This window comes from Drosophila mojavensis, unplaced genomic scaffold (assembly GCF_018153725.1).
Source record: "Drosophila mojavensis isolate 15081-1352.22 unplaced genomic scaffold, ASM1815372v1 contig_74, whole genome shotgun sequence".
Lineage (NCBI taxonomy): Eukaryota > Metazoa > Arthropoda > Insecta > Diptera > Drosophilidae > Drosophila > Drosophila mojavensis.
Genome location: NW_025318899.1, coordinates 21,896,717 through 21,915,628, shown reverse-complemented (window position 1 = coordinate 21,915,628; position 18,912 = coordinate 21,896,717). Strand labels below are relative to the sequence as shown.

Below are 18,912 nucleotides of genomic sequence, written 5' to 3'. Positions count from 1 at the left end.
TAGGGGGCGGAGGGGCGGCAAGCGTGGAAGTCCTGACAGCAGAACTTTCAGCCGGCAGCTGCTGCACCTTTCAATGATAACTGAAAATCTATTTTCTAACTGACTGACAGCCAATATATTCGAACATGGTGCAACAAAAAAAAAAAAAAAAAGGTAAATAAATAAATAAACAATAAAATGGATTTATATACACATATGTATATAAATGTGTACATATGTATATATAAATATATGTATTTATATGTAAAGTTTATATGCACAGTCAGGAAAAGAAGGAAACCAAGATTATATACCCTTACATTAGTTACATTGGTTTGTAAAATGCTTTGATAAAATATACAAGATTTTATACAGTAAGTTATATGATTTTCATAAGAATAATTATATATTCAATAAACATATAATATATATGTAGATCAGCAATGATTCATCTCTTTGTGTTACATATATTATGGTCAATGTTGTATACCCTTTAGCAGGGTATAAAAATATGGTAAACAATTTCGATGCTACTGTTTAGCATGTGATGCTCACCTTGCCACGCCCAATTTAGTTTCGTCACATCAAAATATTTGCTCTTCCACTTCCATATTGTGGTTGTTATTGTTGCAGTTCTAGTTATTGTTGTTGTTGTCATTGTCATTGTTGTTTTTGTTGCTGTTGTTGTCAACAATTTTGGGGCTTGTGGGCGCTTACCGCGTATAATTTATCTATGCATATGTTTTGAGTTGCCAACAGCAGCCAAACGAGAACAGGAGAGCCCACATAAATCACAAGCCCCACCGCTCAGTCACACCCACACATTCACTGTCCCATCCCCAAAAACAGCCAGACACACGCACGCACACACACACCCCTTTCGTGTAAGAGCAGTTATCGCCCTTCGTGCTCGGCCCGAAAATTCTAAAAAGCAATTGCTGGGAATTTATTTTCACGTGCCTATTATGAGAGCTCGATTCGAATGGGTTGCTTTGGGATGTGGATATGTTATATTCTGGATGATGCTATATGAAATTATCGAGCTACTAGGAACTTGCTTATACCACATGCATAATATTAAATTGCCTAGGTGACAAAATGACACAGCACAGGTCAAAATTGACGCAGAGAACATTTATTTTGTAGGTACAACATTTCAGAAGATTTTGAATATTTTCGAAAATTTTTCAAAGTATTGTATAGTTTTATTGTTTTCTTGGACGTGAGTCGTGAATTGAATTTAGTGGCATTTGTTTGGCCATTGGGCAACTGTTTTGTGTGCCAATCTTTTGGCAAAACAAATCTCAGCTGAGCGCAAATCGCATGGACGGAGGATGGGAGGCTGGAAGGCTGGGAGGCTGGGCGGCTGAGAGGCTGGGCGGCTGAGAGGCCGAGACAAACATGCATGACAGGCAGCATCATCGTTATATCGATGGCATTCACATGTTTAGCACACAAACGAAATGCCAAAGCAAAAATATGCATACAAATCTATCTATCTATGCGTATTGATAGCAAAACCAAGTCAAGTTGAGTGGAGAGACTGCCAGTCCGAAACTCAAATCTGGCGACTGTTCCACATTTTGTTGTTGTGCATGTCATGTGTCTGTATGTGTGTACATGTCTGTATATAGTGATATAGTGTAGAGCGTGTGTGTGTGTGTGCTATCGAATATTGTCTATGTATATGGGTCTCTGGTCTCTGACTCTGAAATCTGGTTGCTGTTTGCTCGTCCGTTTCGTGGCGTCCCAATCAATTGTCCAAATGTCCAAACTTCATTTGTTATGCGCATCACAAAAATTGAAGCAAATCATTTTGCCAATCGCATTTTGATTTCGAATGTCAGTGACGGTGCTGATATTAGATGTGGTGAGCTGGGCAGCTGGGGGTGGGCGGGCGTACAGCCAACCCTCCACAATTTATGTTAATTTTTGTGTATTTGCCGCCAGCGGCGCTTGAAATTATGCAATGCCTTTATTAATTTACGACCAACCAAATGGGAACCAAATGAAAACTCTAGTGATGGGTACGTGATTAATACATAGATATTGTGTGAAGTAATTGTTATCGAGCCGGTCATCTCTATAAACTGTAAAGCCGCTTTGGTTCGGCTTAGAAAACCTCACGTTGAATCAACTAGGAGAAAATCTAAGGTGAATATCACTTGAGTAAATAGAATAAAATCAGTGAAAATCTATAACTAAACTAAATTTTAATTCTATTATATTTTTATACCCTGAACCAATTGAAAATGGGAAATCAGGGTATTATGTAACAGGCAGAAGGAGGCGTGACAGACCCCACAAAGAAAATATATATACTTGATCAGGGCGACGAGCTAAATCGATTTGGCCCTGTCCGTCTGTCTGTCCGTCCGTTCATCCCTCCATATCTCCTACACCTTTAGAGCTAGGGCTTCCAGATTTTAAATTTAGACTTATATGTATTTTATACAATTTTGATTTTTCTTAAAATTTACCCCCACCCCTATATTCACCCCCTCAGTTGAAATATCAGTTGTTGGGTTTAGGGGATCTCGTTGTCGAGCAGTCTCGACTAGAGCTTTCTTACTTGTTTTATTAAATTTTTATTTTTTAAACTCGTTAATCCATTTAGATATGATTAATTATACACACTTTTATAGTTCTCTAAATTTAGAGAAAGTCTTTCAAAATCGCTTGAATGATATATAATTCACTTCTGCAAAGGGAACCTAAGTTATACAAACAAGAATTAATAATAAAAAAATTGAACGCTTACGGGAATACAAATTTTTAATCTGAATAGCATTTTTTTTACAATCTTTTTTATTTTGAATCAATCTTAATTTGGATATTTTACCTCCACATCTTGAAGCTATCGCCAAACTGAGACAACAGAATTTCGGCTCGAATTCAGAATCTGGTTACTCAACCTTCATCTCTAGAAACTATCGTAGCCAGACGAACTCACGTGCTCAACTGTTGCAGATGGTCTGTAAAATGGTTTTATTTATCCATAGTAACTCCGGTCGTCGGGCTCTCGGTTGCGGCTAGTTATGCAGTGTTTAACTTTGCCCGAGGCTTTTGTTGGTTGAGGGGCGTGGCATTTTCATTTTCACGCCCCAGCCGCGTAACTCATTTTCGCCTCAGAAAAAAATAAATAAAAGGGAAATAAAGTTTCTTTTGCTGCTGCAACTTGGCACATTCTTAATTTCTTGCGTATTTTGTCAAGACAAATTGAATTTTTATGAGCGGCGTCGCCGTTGCCGTCGACGTTCTTGCAAAAAAGTAAAAATAAAATAAAATAAAAGTATCAAAAGGCGTCGCGACGCGTCGCAGCCCCAACGACAGCAGCAAGAGCCAAGCGAAAACTTTAAACTTTTCTCATCTTGTGAAATTCATTTTATCACAAGTAATTACTTCGTAAATATATGGGGTGGCAGACAATGCAGCAGCAGACGTCGCAACGTTACGTGGATTGCACACGCAGCCTTTTGGCCATTTGAAGAGGGCAATAAAATGGCTGTTGGCAAAAAAAAAAAAAAAAAAGTAAAAAGAAGCCAAGAAAAGAAAATTAAGCTTAAAGAGTGCAACATGCAACAAGGAATACAGTTTGCCATCAACATAGTCGATCTACAAATATTCCAAATACAAATACTTATAGTGTATGGTTTTAAGCTTTAAATAAATATATAGATACGATAAATATAAAATCGTAATTGCCATGATTTAGACTGCTCTTATTGAATTCATTAATTTAAGATTTCATTTCAATGTTTATTATGAATGGAAATGCCTTAACCTTATCTCGTTTGTTTTATGAAATGAAAAGATTATTTTTTGCAGCTATCGAATTGAAATTTGGAGCAAATAACCTTCTGCACCTTCAGTTTATAAAGGTTAACAACAAATATATACAATAAATATAGAAACTCGATAAATTAACGCTAACGAATTGTTTGAATATATGTACAAGTATGCATTGCATGCGAAGTTACTGCAATCTTGCTTTCAGTATTCCGGCAGTATTAATATTGAATATGTTTAGCAACAATATCGCCAAGCGAAACATCTGTTCGCCTGCTCAGCAACATTACGCAGCAATGTTTCTGATGAAAATGTTGCTAGCAACAATAAGTGCGAGCACCGAACTTAGCCAATGTCGAGATATCTGTCTAAATTTCTATAAATTAACACTAAATAAGTAAATTCTGTAGTCAATAATCAGCACGATATGAAAAAGCTGCATCTGAGTAAAAAAGTCAACGCTTGCAGTAACAATTTTCATTCTTAATGCAAGAGCACTTGAATATTGAATCGAAGCTATTGTACAAGATTAAAAACATAGTTTGTATACAAATATCAAGTTTACATATTTATTGTTGTTGTTTTTGGTAGCTCACTGCACATGCAACTTGCCATTGGGCTTGTCAAGCCGCGGCAATAATTTGCACAGGTAGTTAGGCCGAATTAATGTAAACATTGAAAATTGTATTAGAGCGCTCAATCGCTGGTGATTGTTGTGGTGCTTAATCGAAAAGTCCAAAGCCCATGTCGTCATCCTCCTCCTCGGATTCGGACTCGACCTTCTTGGCCTCCTCCTTCTTTTCGGCAGCGCCAGCTCCAGCAGCTGGTGCCGCAGAGGCGGTAGCAGCAGCGAACTTGCTGGGATCCTTGATATACTCCTTGATGGTGGTAGCTTCTTTGAACTCAACCTCTGTTGTAGCAGCGATGGCCAACAGGTTCTTGAATCCGTTGGCAATGCTGTGAGGTGCCGAAGCAATCGTTGGATAGCCGACAGACAAACAGACAGCAGCCAGATTGGCCACGCCCTGTTGGAACTTGGCGCGCAAATCCTCGGGCTTGATGTCCAAGATCTCAGGTGAGAAGATGGAACCCGAATCATAGACCTGGTTCACGATCAGTCCATACGAGAATGGCGAGATGTTTAACATGTTCAGCAAAGTGGCCTCAGAGGCACCAACTTTGTCTCCAGGCTTCAAGATGGGCACATCGTTGATGATTTCAATTGTACCCTTCGAAATCTTGGTCGGGATGGACAGAGCCTGGAAGAAACTAGTCTTCTCTGGACCCAAGCCTGTGTTCTGGGCCGGAATAATGACAGGCAATGGTGCAATGGCGCCCGGACGTGCAGGTGCACGCACCTTTGATTCCAACAGCTTATCGCGAACCTCAGCCAAATCACCCTTGGTGAACACAAAGCCAACATTGCCCTTGATGTGCGGCAACAACTTCTCCAACTGAGGATTGTTCTCCAAATGTCCACGAATTGCCTTGCGCATCATCGTGTTCTTGCCCATCAGTACGACGGCGAGACCACGGAGGCTGGTACGGATGTTCTGCATCTGCTTGGAGCCAACATTGTCAGCGCCTACAATGAAACACTTTGGGAACTCATCGAACAGTTCCTACATTCAAGAAATTTCATTAGCAAATTCATACGCATATGATTCTATAAAAATATTAGCCAACATACCACAACTTTAATGAAGTACTGAGCCTTCCATGCTGCTTTGTTCTCCCTAACCATTTTGTAACTGTATTAGGGACTCGATTGAATTTAAGAACTGCAAAAATTCAAATATATCATTACTATGCTTTACATAATTACACAATTTTTTCAAATTCAATATTTTACAAAATAATAGCATAAGGATGGCATTTATTTTCCAAGATTTTATTTTTCACTTACCAAAACACAAACTATACGCGGTGGTGACTTGGACCAAATGGACGAGATGTGCGATATTCCGTAAGAATCTATCGATTGTAGCTACGATATACAAAATACATCGGTTGCCACAATTATCATCTAATTGAATCTCGAATATTAGCCATTAGTGCCTTTATCTTAAATAAATGGAATCCACATCAAATTTTCCATATTCAATTCAATAGATGTAAACATATTTTAATAGAAATCATGATCAACTTAACAATTAATCGATAGTTCAACTCTAAAAACAGTGTTACCCCAAAGACATAGAACAGACAAAACCGATGTGGTCGCATTGACGTTGCATGCATGAAATGAACACCACTCTCGTTATTCCAAATCGTCAATATTATTATTAAATATCGATAGCCCACTTGGATATATTTTCAAGCTGTGATCAAAATCTAGTTGTGCAATATACAACGCTTACATATTACTCATCTACATATATAAGCCAACAAAATTTACAATTATTAATACGATGGGCAAAGATTATTATCAGATTCTGGGCATCAACAGGACAGCAACTGATGAGGAAATCAAAAAAGCTTACAAGCGAATGGCCCTTAAGTATCATCCAGACAAAAATGACCACCCAGAGGCTGCAGACCAGTTCAAGGAGATTGTTGTAGCATTTGAAATACTATCAGATAAGGAAAAACGACAGTTATACGACCAATATGGAGAAGAAGGCCTCAAAAACGGCTTTGGCCAAACTACTTTCGCAGAACCATCAGCTGATATGCTACCGTTTATATGCGCCGTTGGAGGAACAGTTTTGTTTGCTTTTGCAGCATTCAAAACATTCCAATATTTTACCAAGAAACCTAATGCGGATCGCAAAAATGATGACAGTGAATGAATCTCCAAAATTAGAATTAATTATTCACAATTTTAGCAGAATTGTTAACAAATATGTATAAAATTGTTTCTATTGTTGTATGTAAAATTTGGTAATATGGATGCGAAGAACAAAATTCTGTATTAAGCAGAAGTAAATTAAATAATTTTTTTGACATTTGTTCAAAACTTAATTTCATCATGGAATATAAATAAATATTTTGGTCGTGACGATTAAGGAGCTATTACTTACTTCTGGCTATTAACGGAAACTCTGTTGCTGCACTGCAGTAAATTAGTTTCCGCTTCGAAAAGGAGGGATAGGGCAGGTGTAGAATCCTCTGCAATATATTTACATATGTATGTATAAGTCTGGGGCTAACAAAACTATTTACACTAATTCTAATTTAAGATTATAAGCCAAAATTTAATGCATTAAATGATGAATTTAAAATTTAAGAAAATTAAAAGCAGCAAAGAGAAGAAACCTTGGGTGACCAAGTAATTGTTGCGCAAATCGGTAAGTCCCCCAATCTCGGTCCATCATGTTAGTTAAATCTGAACATTTACGTTTTACAGCAATAATCGATTCATCGATATACTGCTGTTAAAAGCCCAACTATGATCTGTGTAGATTAAATTAGAATAAATCTATGAATTTCGACAGATTATATGTTCCAAAAAGAAACTAATATTGTTACCTATTTATTTACATATTGAAAAAAAAAACAAGATTTTAACTAATTGTTTTAGCTGAATCTCAAAATCTGAAGATGACGATCATCGTTCAAGTATCGATTAACTATCCTAATGAGTATCGTATTTTGCCATCGATAGACAGGCTGCAAGCAATTAACATAACGGCAACAGTATCGTCTTTCGGTCTCTGGTTAAGATTTTTATTCTATGAAAAAGACAAAGTTGAAAAGACAAATCAGGGTAAAATATATGTATAAAAATATATATATAATACTTGTAAGCTGCATCATTGCTAAATAAATTAATTTCAACATACGCACTTGCCATTAGGACTCTTGACGATCCCTACGATATTCTCAACATAAAGAGAAGTGCGACCAGAGGAGAAATTACCAAAGCTTATCGCGAACTCCTGGCCACATGCTATTTGAAAGATGTCAAGCGATTTCAGCAAATTGTGTATGCATATTTGGTACTCAGTGGAATGGAACAAATAGATCTTAATGCACCATCGCAGAACTCATATCTACGAATGCCTCGTATCTTTCTGCCCAGATGGAATCGATCAAACTATTTGAGTGTGGTTTACTTTGCTGGCGGAACTATTTTGGCGAGCCTAATTGCCTACAAAATGTATCAGCTCGGATCAGCTTTAAATAAGCAACCATTGCAGAGCTCTTCTTTCATCGTGGCACCACAAATCACAGAACAGAATTCAGTGTCGACATCAACATTTAACCTAATACCACAATCATGGAGCTGGATATTGGAATCATCAGATAAAATATGGAAAATAACTAATCAAAAGTCAACTGTAGAATCATCGTCGCCAATTGACTCCGTTGTTACCGCAACTGTGCAAGGACCTACGGCAATTGCTTCATCTGTCTATAGTATTGCAGGCTCCACTGCCAGAGCTCTTTCAAAAGCTTGGTCATGGACAACAGGATCGGCAGGAAGCGTTTGGCAGTGGACCGCAAACAAGATGTCATCTCAAAGTGGAGATTCAACAGTGGCTTCGTCTGTTAGTGCTATTGCAGGCTCCGCTGCCGGAGGTCTTTCTAAAGCTTGGTCATGGACAACAGGATCGGCAGGAAGCGTTTGGCAGTGGACCGCAAACAAGATGTCCTCTCAAAGTGGAGACTCAACATCTTCTGCAGTGGCTTCGTCTGTTAGTGCTATTGCAGGCTCCGCTGCCGGAGGTCTTTCAAAAGCTTGGTCATGGACAACAGGATCGGCAGGAAGCGTTTGGCAGTGGACCGCAAACAAGATGTCCTCTCAAAGTGGAGACTCAACATCTTCTGCAGTGGCTTCGTCTGTTAGTGCTATTGCAGGCTCCGCTGCCGGAGGTCTTTCAAAAGCTTGGTCATGGACAACAGGATCGGCAGGAAGCGTTTGGCAGTGGACCGCAAACAAGATGTCCTCTCAAAGTGGAGACTCAACATCTTCTGCAGTGGCTTCGTCTGTTAGTGCTATTGCAGGCTCCGCTGCCGGAGGTCTTTCAAAAGCTTGGTCATGGACAACAGGATCGGCAGGAAGCGTTTGGCAGTGGACCGCAAACAAGATGTCATCTCAAAGTGGAGATTCAACAGTGGCTTCGTCTGTTAGTGCTATTGCAGGCTCCGCTGCCGGAGGTCTTTCTAAAGCTTGGTCATGGACAACAGGATCGGCAGGAAGCGTTTGGCAGTGGACCGCAAACAAGATGTCCTCTCAAAGTGGAGACTCAACATCTTCTGCAGTGGCTTCGTCTGTTAGTGCTATTGCAGGCTCCGCTGCCGGAGGTCTTTCAAAAGCTTGGTCATGGACAACAGGATCGGCAGGAAGCGTTTGGCAGTGGACCGCAAACAAAATGTCATCTCAAAGTGGAGACTCAACATCTTCTGCAATGGCTTCGTCTGTTGGCCCACTTTCAAAGGCTTGGCAATGGACTATGGGCAAGCTTTCTTCGCAAACTGGTGATTCTACATTATCTACCACGACTTCTTCTATTAATGTGTTGTCTAAAATATGGAAGTGGGCATCAGGTCAGGGTTGAATAACTCGAAAGAGCCTTGCAATAAAATTAATTTCTTGAGCTAATGATAATTTATACAATACTATTTCAAATGGTTAATTATTTTTCATTTTGTAGCATTGTTTTTCATTGTGTACTGAACTATTAAAAAAACCGAAGCTTTTGATAGATCCGTTGCTTTAGACTCATTAGGCCAAAATCAATGATTCGCTCTCTTATCTTTGTTTAATATGAGTATTTGGTTTTCAATGAAGTTTTATATATATTTTCTGTTTTCTTAAGTATTTAAGTATAACACTATGTTTTCCATGGTTTCGGCTAATACATTAATACCCTCCTCTAAAAGCCCGCTTTTAAAACCGCGATACTCTCGATATTTTCCGATAACTTGAATTCGCTGTTAATAACTTGTAAAGTAATGTTAAGTTAACAGAAGACATGTAGCAAGGCTAGCGGATTTCGGGAGATCACACGTAACACTAACCAGTGCACGTAAGCAACCGCAGCTTAGCCGTTCAAAAGAAACACGTACTTTAAAATGGGATCGAAATTTCAAGATCACTACAAAACTCTTCAGATTGGGCAAAAGTCGACCCAAAGCCAAATCAAATCAGCCTATTATAAACATATCAAAATTTGGCACCCAGATAAGAATCCAGGAAATAAACATGCTGTGCAAATGAGTAAGATGATAAATGAAGCAAAGAGAGTACTTTCAGATCCGGCGCTACGTAGAGAATATGATAGGACATATATTAATAAACAAAATGAACAATATAGAGAGCAAGGAAAGCAGTCGCACCACTCGCAGAAGAACACAAAATCGAACTATAATCATGATCAAAATAATAGACAGGGCACGACAAAAGACGACAAGTCAAATGGACGCCATTATCAAAACGATAGCTCGAAATCGAGCTATAATCGCAACTATGAAAAAAATCATCAAAATCAAGACAACCAAAGAGATAAGCAGAGAGAACATAAGGAATATCAGCACGATCGCAATTGGAACAACCATCAGCAAGGAAACCGAGACAATAAAAATTGGAATAGTCATCAAAATGGATACCGAAATCAAAGCTCCCATCAGGACGATCGCAATTGGAACTATTATGGCCATCAGCAGGAAAACCGGGACCATACAAACAGGAATAGTTATCACAATGGATCCCAATATCAAAACGCCGATCAAGACTACACGAACTTATATGAAACTCTAGGCATAACAAAGGGTGCTACAACTAAGAATATTGAAAATGCATTTCGTAAATTGGCTGCTAAATATGGTAGTAGTGATAACCCCCAAGTCAAGCAGCAGTTCCAAAAAATTCTTGGGGCCTATTTAGTGCTAACCGATCCAGTCTTGCGTGCCAATTATGATAGGCAATATAATAACAGCGAAAGCAGAAATTCATTTACATTTAGATTTCTAAACGAAACATTCGAGAGTTTTTGTAATTCAATTAATTGGGATAATGTACTTTGTGTTTTTGTGGGATGCGGATATGTACTTTTTGTTATATTAAAATATGCGGGTATCCTAATTTTCACCGTAGGAAAATGTGTTCTTAGGACTTTACCCCCATTGCTTTTCATCTTGGGAAAATTAATTTGTATGATTGTACCACCTTTGGTAAAGGGATTAATATATTTAGTAATTGGCTTAACAAAGTGCATTTTCACCGTAGGAAAATGTGTTCTTAGGACTTTACCCCCATTGCTTTTCATCTTGGGAAAATTAATTTGTATGATTGTACCACCTTTGGTAAAGGGATTAATATATTTAGTAACTGGCTTAACAAAGTGCACGATCTGGAGTCTGAAAATGTTATGCAAATGTATATTTTAGAAATCTATCCAATGAACACGAAATAGTTGTGAAGAAGCTGAAATTGAATGGATATTAATTTTAGTAGTAACCGCAAAAAAGGTCTACCTATATAAGCTAGCCTACCTACATAAGTATGTATAGTAGATAGACAGTGAGATTTGGAGTAACTTAATATTTCCTCTTTAAACTTTATATCAGACCATACTTGTTAGATTTTGAATTCCTAGGTCTTATGGGCCCCAAGATTACGGACGAATGCTGGTGGTCGACTCATCTGCTATCAATTTTATAAACTTTTTTAGTTCTGTGCTTACAATATTGCCTTGCTGTTATTGCTAAGAAAACTAATTTTCATAGTTTTCGACGATTTTTTATTACTTTTATTTTGTTGAATAGATAAAAATGTGCGACACCTTAATTTCAAAAATGTTTTTATTTCGAACGAAATTTCACATACTTGCTGGCTTAATGCTAAATGAGAGGAATGATTGCAATGAATTAATTACCAATCTTTTCAATATCATCAGCATTATCGGTGTTCAAGTAAATGATATCTTTCTGAAAGTGTTTCTCGATAGCACGGCAAACGGACATGCTTTTTTCCCCATCGATCAGATTTATAGCAATACCCGACTTGCCGAATCGTCCAGTACGACCGATACGATGCAAATAGGTTTCACAGTCGGCGTTACCGCGTAGATCCACAGGCAAATCGAAGTTAACAACGATTGTCACCTGTTCAATGTCAATGCCGCGTGAGAGAACATTCGTGGTAATGAGAACCTTCTCCTGTCCAGACCTGAACCGGTCCAAAACGGCCAGTCTTTGCTCCACGGTCAAGTCGCCAGAGAGAACAGCAACTGAATGTCCGTCGGTTGTCATTTTAGATGCCAGCCAAGCGGCTGTTTTGCGTGTGTGACAAAATATAATAGCTTGGCCAATGCTGATGCAGCCATAGATGTTCTGGATGGCATTGTATTTGCCTTCCTCGTTTTTGCAATTTACATAATATTGCTTAATATTGTCCAGAGATTCTTCTTCGCGCATCAATCGAATTATAGTTGGCTCCGGCACAATCAAGCGTGCAAAGTCCATTACCTCCTTGTCGTAGGTTGCCGAGAAGAACAACATCTGGCATTGTGAGCTGAGCATTTTATGGATTCGAATGCATTGATCGTGATGTCCTTGTGTAGCAATCATAACATCTGCTTCATCCAATACGAATACTCGTATCTTTTTCATATCAAACAGACGCATCTTGAGACCCCAGTCTAGCATTTTACCAGGCGTTCCAATCAAAATATGTTCCGTAATCTTTGAGTTGCGATCAACTAATTCCAAATATACATGAAATTATTATACATATATATTTGAAAGAAAATAAATTACCTTCTTCTCCACGAACTGCAAATCTTAGTTTAATTTCCGGACAAAATTGACCCATGCGTGCGGCGACTTCTCCAGTTTGAATTGCAAGCTCGTATGTCGGCGATAGGCATAGAACTTGAGGATGGTCCAGGGCAACATTTACACGACTCAACATTGCCAAGACGAATGCTGCGGTTTTTCCTGTACCCGATTGGCTTTGTGCTATCATATTTTGTGGTGGATCAGCAAGCAGAGTTGGCAATGCAGTTTCTTGAATTTTTGATGGAGTATTGAAGCCCATGGCGTAAATACCCTTCAGTAGTTCGGGCTTAAGATGTAGTGCCTCAAATGTTTTCACTGAATGCAATGGTGAATTTGGATTCTTTTGTTGAATATCCAACGACTGCTTGGTGTTAACTAATCCCTTGCCCAATATTTTTATAAGTAGACTCGTTTCCGCTGGGTCCGCAACATCGGGTTCATTGTCTTTGCTAGCCGTTGTTGTCGGAGCCGGTTCATCTGCATTTAAATCAATTTTGAATTTCGGTATCTCTTGGTCTTCAGCAATTTTAACCCAGTCAGTCATTTTTTCAATTTATTTGCTGTTTTCTTTTTTTTTTTTTTTTTTTTTTTATATTCAAAATGAGCTTTACAAAAGCGTGGATAGACCGTCGATGTCTGATGCAGCTGTTTGCTATAGAGATGCGTGCATTGAAAGATATCGATATATAACTATATCGTTCCGCTTAGTATGCTGGTCACGCAAATTAGACCATTGAATGGAAATTAATTATGAGAAGAGCATTAAATTAGAATATATAAAACACTTAATATCTTAATATAAACAAAATTATTGAATAATTAAAATGTAACTTTGTGTTTGTATTGCGATATTTGTTGGCAAAATCTTGCAGATAGGGATGATACAATTAATAGCTGCCAATTTCTAAGATAATAGAATATCGATACCACTATCGAATACGTCGACGGACCGTAGAGTAAATTGTACAATGTTTTGGAAAATTTACTGCCTTATTTTAAGAACTTCGGTCGAATTCGGCAACGAAATCAGTAATTTATAAAATAATTAATGCGGAGTACGACGTACGACTGTTTGTGCAACACATCGAAAATTAGGGTACATCTTGAATTCAAAACTAATTGATATTAGAGGTGAGGTTAATACTTTGACTCTAAATATTTTTGAGGATCATCCATTGGCGCTATAGCTGTGAGCATTACTAAAGCATATAATTGCGCAGTTATATACATATGTATATGTATTCTGCACATGTGTGTATGTCCTTCAAATTTGATGCCAGGCGAAAACTTTATGCAAAGAACAGAGAAAAGCAGCGAGCACAACAAAAATGTCAGCGGCGGGAAACTTTGCTGAACAAGCGGAAAATATTGCATGCTGGCTTAGCGAAAAACTCTCCGTAAATGAAGAGAACGATACCAATACCATCAATAACAACAACAACATCAATACCACCAACAATAACAACAATTGTAACACAAACAAACATATTGTGCCAGCAACAATTGCTACGCCAAAAATGAACGCTAACAGCATGAACAACAGCCAGACCAAGGAAATCAATGAGATCTGTAGAAAAGCGCAAGCTGGCCAAAAAATTATGATCATTATGCGGGGACCTGCGGGCAGTGGCAAATCCACAATGGCCAAATCAATATTGAATCAAATTCATTTGCTGGATCAGCATCCCATTACGGATTTCGTATGCAGCACCGATGATTACTTTATCACGCCTCGTGGCTACGAATTTAATCCCAGTATTCTACCAGAAGCCCATGACTGGAATAAGGAGCGTGTGAAGTGCAAAGCGGCAGCTGGCTGGAGCCCCATCATAGTTGACAATACGAATATTATGAAATGGGAAATGCAGCCCTACGTACAGATCGCCGTGCAGCATGGCTATTTAATAGAGCTACTGGAGCCCCAAACAAGCTGGTCCAAATCCGCCACAAAGCTGGCCCAAAAGAACGTGCACCAGGTGCCGAAAGATGCCATCAAACGCATGCTAGATCGCTATGAGAAGACCAACGTGTCTGAGCTAATCGGGGTATGTGTAAAGATGCATATGTGCTATTATTATTATTAATGTACTTATATAATAAACAGTTTCTTAAAGATACCAAATACACAGTGTCATTGCCGCAGCTGCGATTACACCCGCCGTTACCGACGCTGCCAGCACCATTAACGCCGTCTCAACAACCGGAACGATCCGGATCCCGAAGCCAATTGGACGATTTTAAACTAAATGTTAATGCTCAGACTTGGCTGCCGTATGAGCAAAATGTGAACAATTATTGGGCTCAGCAGAGTGACCTGCCGGCACAGACATCTGTGGCCAGTGCTGCAGGAGCAACAGGTGAATGCTCGCTATTGGATTTGCTGCGTGATGAGCAACCGGCAGCAGTGGTAAATGTGGATCCAGCATCGGGCATAGAGGCTCCTCAGAATACCTTGCAGCGCCACAGCTTAAACTGTCCAAACGAGGCGGCTGGCTTTGCGCAATTACGTCAAATGTATCCGAACAAGCAATTGAGTGGACTTTGGGATTTGTATGGGAAGTGCAAGGGCGATGTGTATTGGGCCGTGGACATATTGATCAAAGAAGATGAGCTCAAATCGGGCGATTCTGACGAGACGTTGCTGCAGGAAGTCGATGATTTTCAATGCGAATGCAACCGGAACAATTTTCAAGTGCCAACTGTGGCTGCTGCCGCTGCTGCTCTATCCCCACCGATACCCAATAAATATCAGGCCAAGCCGCAGCGTCAGCCACGAGTCAAACGCAATGCTGGCAATGGTTTTGCCAACAGAGAGCTGCAGCTGGAGATCGAGAATTGTTTCGTTTTGGGCGATGATCAGTATTCGGAGCATACGCGCAAGATACGAGACATACGCAATGGGATTTTAGATCAGCCGCTACCACCGGTCGTGGAGCCAGCACCAATCACGGTTACTGCTGCTGGTCCATCTTCAGCTGCTGATGAGGACGACGATGATTCGGAGGATAATGCATTGCTAGAGATGGATCTGGGTGAATGTTTGATTAAACAGCTGCGCAGTCACTTTCAGTGGGAGGGTGAAATGCTGCCCAAAGAGTCGGAGTCATTGCCAACCAAAGTGTTCCTGCCGCGACAGCAGGCCAAACAGCTCTACATGATCTGGATGGAATCGGTGCACAATCAGCTCGAGGAACAGCGTCAGCAGACACTGCGAGACGACGAGCAATTCGCACGTCTGCTCAAACATCCTAAATATGCCGACTGCAGCGAATCGCCTGGCAATGTTAATGAGCTGCTGGATATGGAGCTTGCCTGGAGCATCTACAACAGCGAACAGCAAGCAGCAAATCATGCGATTCAAAATAAACCAAATGATATTGCCACTCACTTAACCAAAATGAAGTTGTGCGAGAAATTTCCGGAAATTCCACGCGATACGCTGCTGCAGGTCTTTGCGGACACGGACAACAACTATGCGAAGACCGTGGAGGTGCTGGACAGCAATGCGAAAGTCGAATTAACCAGCGCCGAGCTCTATGAGCAGGCACAGCGTGAAAACGAAAAGGTAAGCGCAATCACTACCAATCAATGTAATATGAGCTCTTATTAGATTTAATTTTAATCTACAACAGCTCAATCAACAAGTGCAACAGCAGCCGCAGCAGTCCCAGACGAAAGTCGCCAGCCCTCGTATTGCTGGCAATGGCAAAGCGCAGTCTCCGCAGCTGCACGAGGAGGCCAAATGCGCCGCATTGCGAGACTTTGAGGAGACACGCAACTTGGCCGCCCATCACGCTCAGCTGAGAGCCGAATGCAACCTGAAGGCCAAGCAGGCAATACAGCAAGGCAATGGAAGCGTTGCGCTCTACTACTCGGAGATTGCTCAGCTGCACAAGAAGAAGATCGACGTGTTCAATCATCGCGCGGCCAACTGCATCATGGAGGTGCACAAGCATACGCAAAACAATCCGGATCTGCTCGATCTACACTATTTGCATACCATAGAGGCGGTTAGCAGTCTCGATCTCTTCCTGGATCGTCACATAAATGTGCTACGCAATGGCACACGGGTCTATAAGCATGTCTTCATCATAACGGGCCGAGGTCTACACAGTGCAAATGGAGTATCCACCATTAAGAAACATGTAAAGGCTAGATTGGCTGAACGACATTTGCGGTACGTCTTTCATTTGACAAAATGTAAAATGTTTAATTTGTAATGTTTTTCAGCTGGCAGGAGGTCAATCCGGGTCTGCTACGAGTCAAAGTGTTTTCGGCGTCACGTCACTCTAAGAACTTTTAACCATTTCAATCAAACAATGCTATATACAAATATATACATTAAGTTGTACAGCATTCGACAGCAAATGTTTAGTTGCGCAACCTCACTTACAAATTTCTGTATAAGAACTCTTACGAAATTAACAGTTAACGATATATACATTCGTATTATTTTGTGTGTTCATCAGACATTCCCCACACTTTTTAATAAGCACTCCCAATCGTTATTACTCCTCTGTTTTCAATAATCTTTTATAAGTAGGATAATATGAAGAAGTGTTTTTGATATACATATATATATTTATATGTATTTATATACATATATCTGTTTTATATACACAACTTCATTTTTATCCAGTTACTCATCTACAATTACTATATTTTAAATTTTTTGAATATGAAGTTATTTTTATGTATTTTTGTTTTTTGGTTTTTATAAAAAATCAAAACTTTAGCTTGGTTTATGGATGTTTAAATATGAGAGAAGTAAGATGAAAGTTTAAAATATTATTTTTTTTTAATCTAAAGACAAAGTACTTCCCTTAAATATATAAAATATACATATATATGTATATATGTACAGGAAAAACTTTATAGAACATAAATTTTAAATATTTTTAATTTTAAGCCAAATATTACTATTAAAATTAACATAAGGGAACGAAAAATGCAGTTTTTATTTAAAAGTGTAAAATCATGCTACTTGAGGGTCTGCGATTTGAATATGATTCAAAGCTAATCTTACTTCAAATTTGTAAGCGTTCTTCCGATTTAAATAATGGTCAAATGACTCAAATCCGTGAATAATTTTGTAGGCTAAGCATTTTGTAAATTTGTAATCTCATTTGCTACGCATAAAACAGATGTATGAATCAACTGGCTGATCGAAACTTCTAAAGCTTGTCAGCTGTTTAATCCTAATACATCCTCGCATTGGTCACCACCATTCGTTCAGGTAATCAATGCGGGTACTACCTGGTCCGCATGATTCGCCTACCTGTAAATAACAGAAATGGAAAATGCAGCCCAGTCTCGTGCCATAAAATAAATCACGCATGCCCTTAAATGTTTAAAACATGGAAAGACAGATGTTTTACTATTTAAATTCAGCATCCAGAATATAAAATTATATAAAAGTAATGCTTATACATTGAGATACACAAAGTGTACGTAAATTCTTATATCTAGGAAATCTGTGGCAGTCTAAGCAAATGTGTCATATATGGCTTTGGTTTGGGCCCCAGTTGCCCCGAGGACGGAAACTAGGTGAGCTCGTCTTGCAGCTGCTTGCTTGGCGATTGATTTTCCTGTCCATCAAGGTGCAGACGATTTATGGCCACCAATTCCATCAAATTAGCGCGACTGCGTTTTGGTGTGTAGCGATTTGCTGAGTTAGGATTCGAGCCATAACCTGCGCTTTTGTTCAGCTTTTCACGCGGCGGTGTGTGCAAAAAGACACCTTCAAAAATGGTTTCCAAGCTGTTGGCATGCTTGAGGCCCACTGTTGAGTCATCTGCATTTTCGTTGTTGTTGGGTGCACTAATTTGTGCATTGATCTCGTGCAAGGCCACAAACTCTGGATTATTCTGACGCCCAGGACTGCGCTGCTGTTGGACCGGCAGCTGCTTTGGCGTTTCCAAGTCCGATGCATTCAAATCATCAATTGGCGACGGCGTGCGCCCGTGAGGAGAATAAGCCCGTATTTCGAAAGCGGGCAGCTCATCACAGTCGACCGGTTGGCCCATGTCGTGCTCAAGGGCCAGCGATAAATCACTCTCGCTTTCAAGCGAAGACATTGAACACTGAAGGATATAGGAGCTATTTAACTGCACCTCGACACTGGCCATTGTGGTTACTGTATTTACCGCATCCGCATCCGAAGTTCTGTCCATGTTGTACGTTGAACGTGCTGTACTTATATGCAATGTCGACCTATAGTCGAGCATTACAAATATGGCCAAATCGCTCTGCCTGTTGATTGCTGACCTGTCAGCGATCCGCTTCTTCCGAATTGAATATTTTTGGGGTGATACGCGGATTCGTCGCGCAGGTAGTCAATAACTAACTCGCTTCGCTTTGCCGCACCAGTCGGTAAACAAAATATTGTTATTTATCGAAATGTTATCGATATATTTG

The 18,912-nt window shown here is 39.6% G+C and overlaps 6 protein-coding genes and 1 long non-coding RNA gene across 8 annotated transcripts; 3 read left to right on the top strand and 4 right to left on the bottom strand.

Annotated features, from left to right (window-relative positions):
- Positions 1-361: 361 nt before the first annotated feature.
- On the bottom strand, positions 362-988 carry LOC122757549. Its single transcript, XR_006357619.1, has 2 exons — positions 535-988; positions 362-470 (listed from the first exon to the last, which is right to left on the bottom strand). It is a non-coding gene; the product is annotated as an uncharacterized LOC122757549 (long non-coding RNA).
- Positions 989-4,315: 3,327 nt separating this feature from the next.
- Positions 4,316-5,771, bottom strand: LOC6583288 (60S acidic ribosomal protein P0). The gene is made up of 3 exons (XM_002008925.4): positions 5,675-5,771; positions 5,459-5,549; positions 4,316-5,390 (listed from the first exon to the last, which is right to left on the bottom strand). The coding sequence occupies exons 2-3, from the start codon at positions 5,510-5,512 to the stop codon at positions 4,491-4,493; spliced, it is 954 nt and encodes a 317-aa protein (XP_002008961.1). The 5' UTR covers positions 5,513-5,549; positions 5,675-5,771; the 3' UTR covers positions 4,316-4,490.
- A 214-nt stretch (positions 5,772-5,985) lies between these two features.
- LOC6583287 (dnaJ homolog subfamily B member 4) lies at positions 5,986-6,769 on the top strand. The gene has a single exon (XM_015162805.3). It carries the CDS (start codon positions 6,180-6,182, stop codon positions 6,558-6,560), a length of 381 nt encoding a protein of 126 aa, XP_015018291.1. The 5' UTR covers positions 5,986-6,179; the 3' UTR covers positions 6,561-6,769.
- A 2,820-nt stretch (positions 6,770-9,589) lies between these two features.
- Positions 9,590-11,503, top strand: LOC116804303 (GATA zinc finger domain-containing protein 14-like). The gene is made up of 2 exons (XM_032730992.2): positions 9,590-10,810; positions 10,943-11,503. Exons 1-2 carry the CDS (start codon positions 9,790-9,792, stop codon positions 11,101-11,103), a joined length of 1,182 nt encoding a protein of 393 aa, XP_032586883.1. The 5' UTR covers positions 9,590-9,789; the 3' UTR covers positions 11,104-11,503.
- LOC6583286 (DEAD-box helicase Dbp80) lies at positions 11,500-13,145 on the bottom strand. The gene is made up of 2 exons (XM_002008923.4): positions 12,475-13,145; positions 11,500-12,416 (listed from the first exon to the last, which is right to left on the bottom strand). Exons 1-2 carry the CDS (start codon positions 13,037-13,039, stop codon positions 11,584-11,586), a joined length of 1,398 nt encoding a protein of 465 aa, XP_002008959.2. The 5' UTR covers positions 13,040-13,145; the 3' UTR covers positions 11,500-11,583.
- A 276-nt stretch (positions 13,146-13,421) lies between these two features.
- Positions 13,422-17,003, top strand: LOC6583285. The gene is made up of 4 exons (XM_002008922.4): positions 13,422-14,540; positions 14,600-16,060; positions 16,128-16,672; positions 16,726-17,003. The coding sequence occupies exons 1-4, from the start codon at positions 13,824-13,826 to the stop codon at positions 16,796-16,798; spliced, it is 2,796 nt and encodes a 931-aa protein (XP_002008958.1). The 5' UTR covers positions 13,422-13,823; the 3' UTR covers positions 16,799-17,003.
- An 834-nt stretch (positions 17,004-17,837) lies between these two features.
- On the bottom strand, positions 17,838-18,888 carry LOC6583284. Of its 2 annotated transcripts, XM_002008921.4 has the most exons (2): positions 18,642-18,887; positions 17,838-18,578 (listed from the first exon to the last, which is right to left on the bottom strand). In XM_002008921.4, exons 1-2 carry the CDS (start codon positions 18,720-18,722, stop codon positions 18,039-18,041), a joined length of 621 nt encoding a protein of 206 aa, XP_002008957.2. In that variant the 5' UTR covers positions 18,723-18,887; the 3' UTR covers positions 17,838-18,038. The 2 variants fall into 2 exon arrangements, with proteins under 2 accessions (XP_002008957.2, XP_032586860.1); XM_032730969.2 differs by having other exon boundaries at positions 17,838-18,888.
- Between the last annotated feature and the right edge of the window lie 24 nt (positions 18,889-18,912).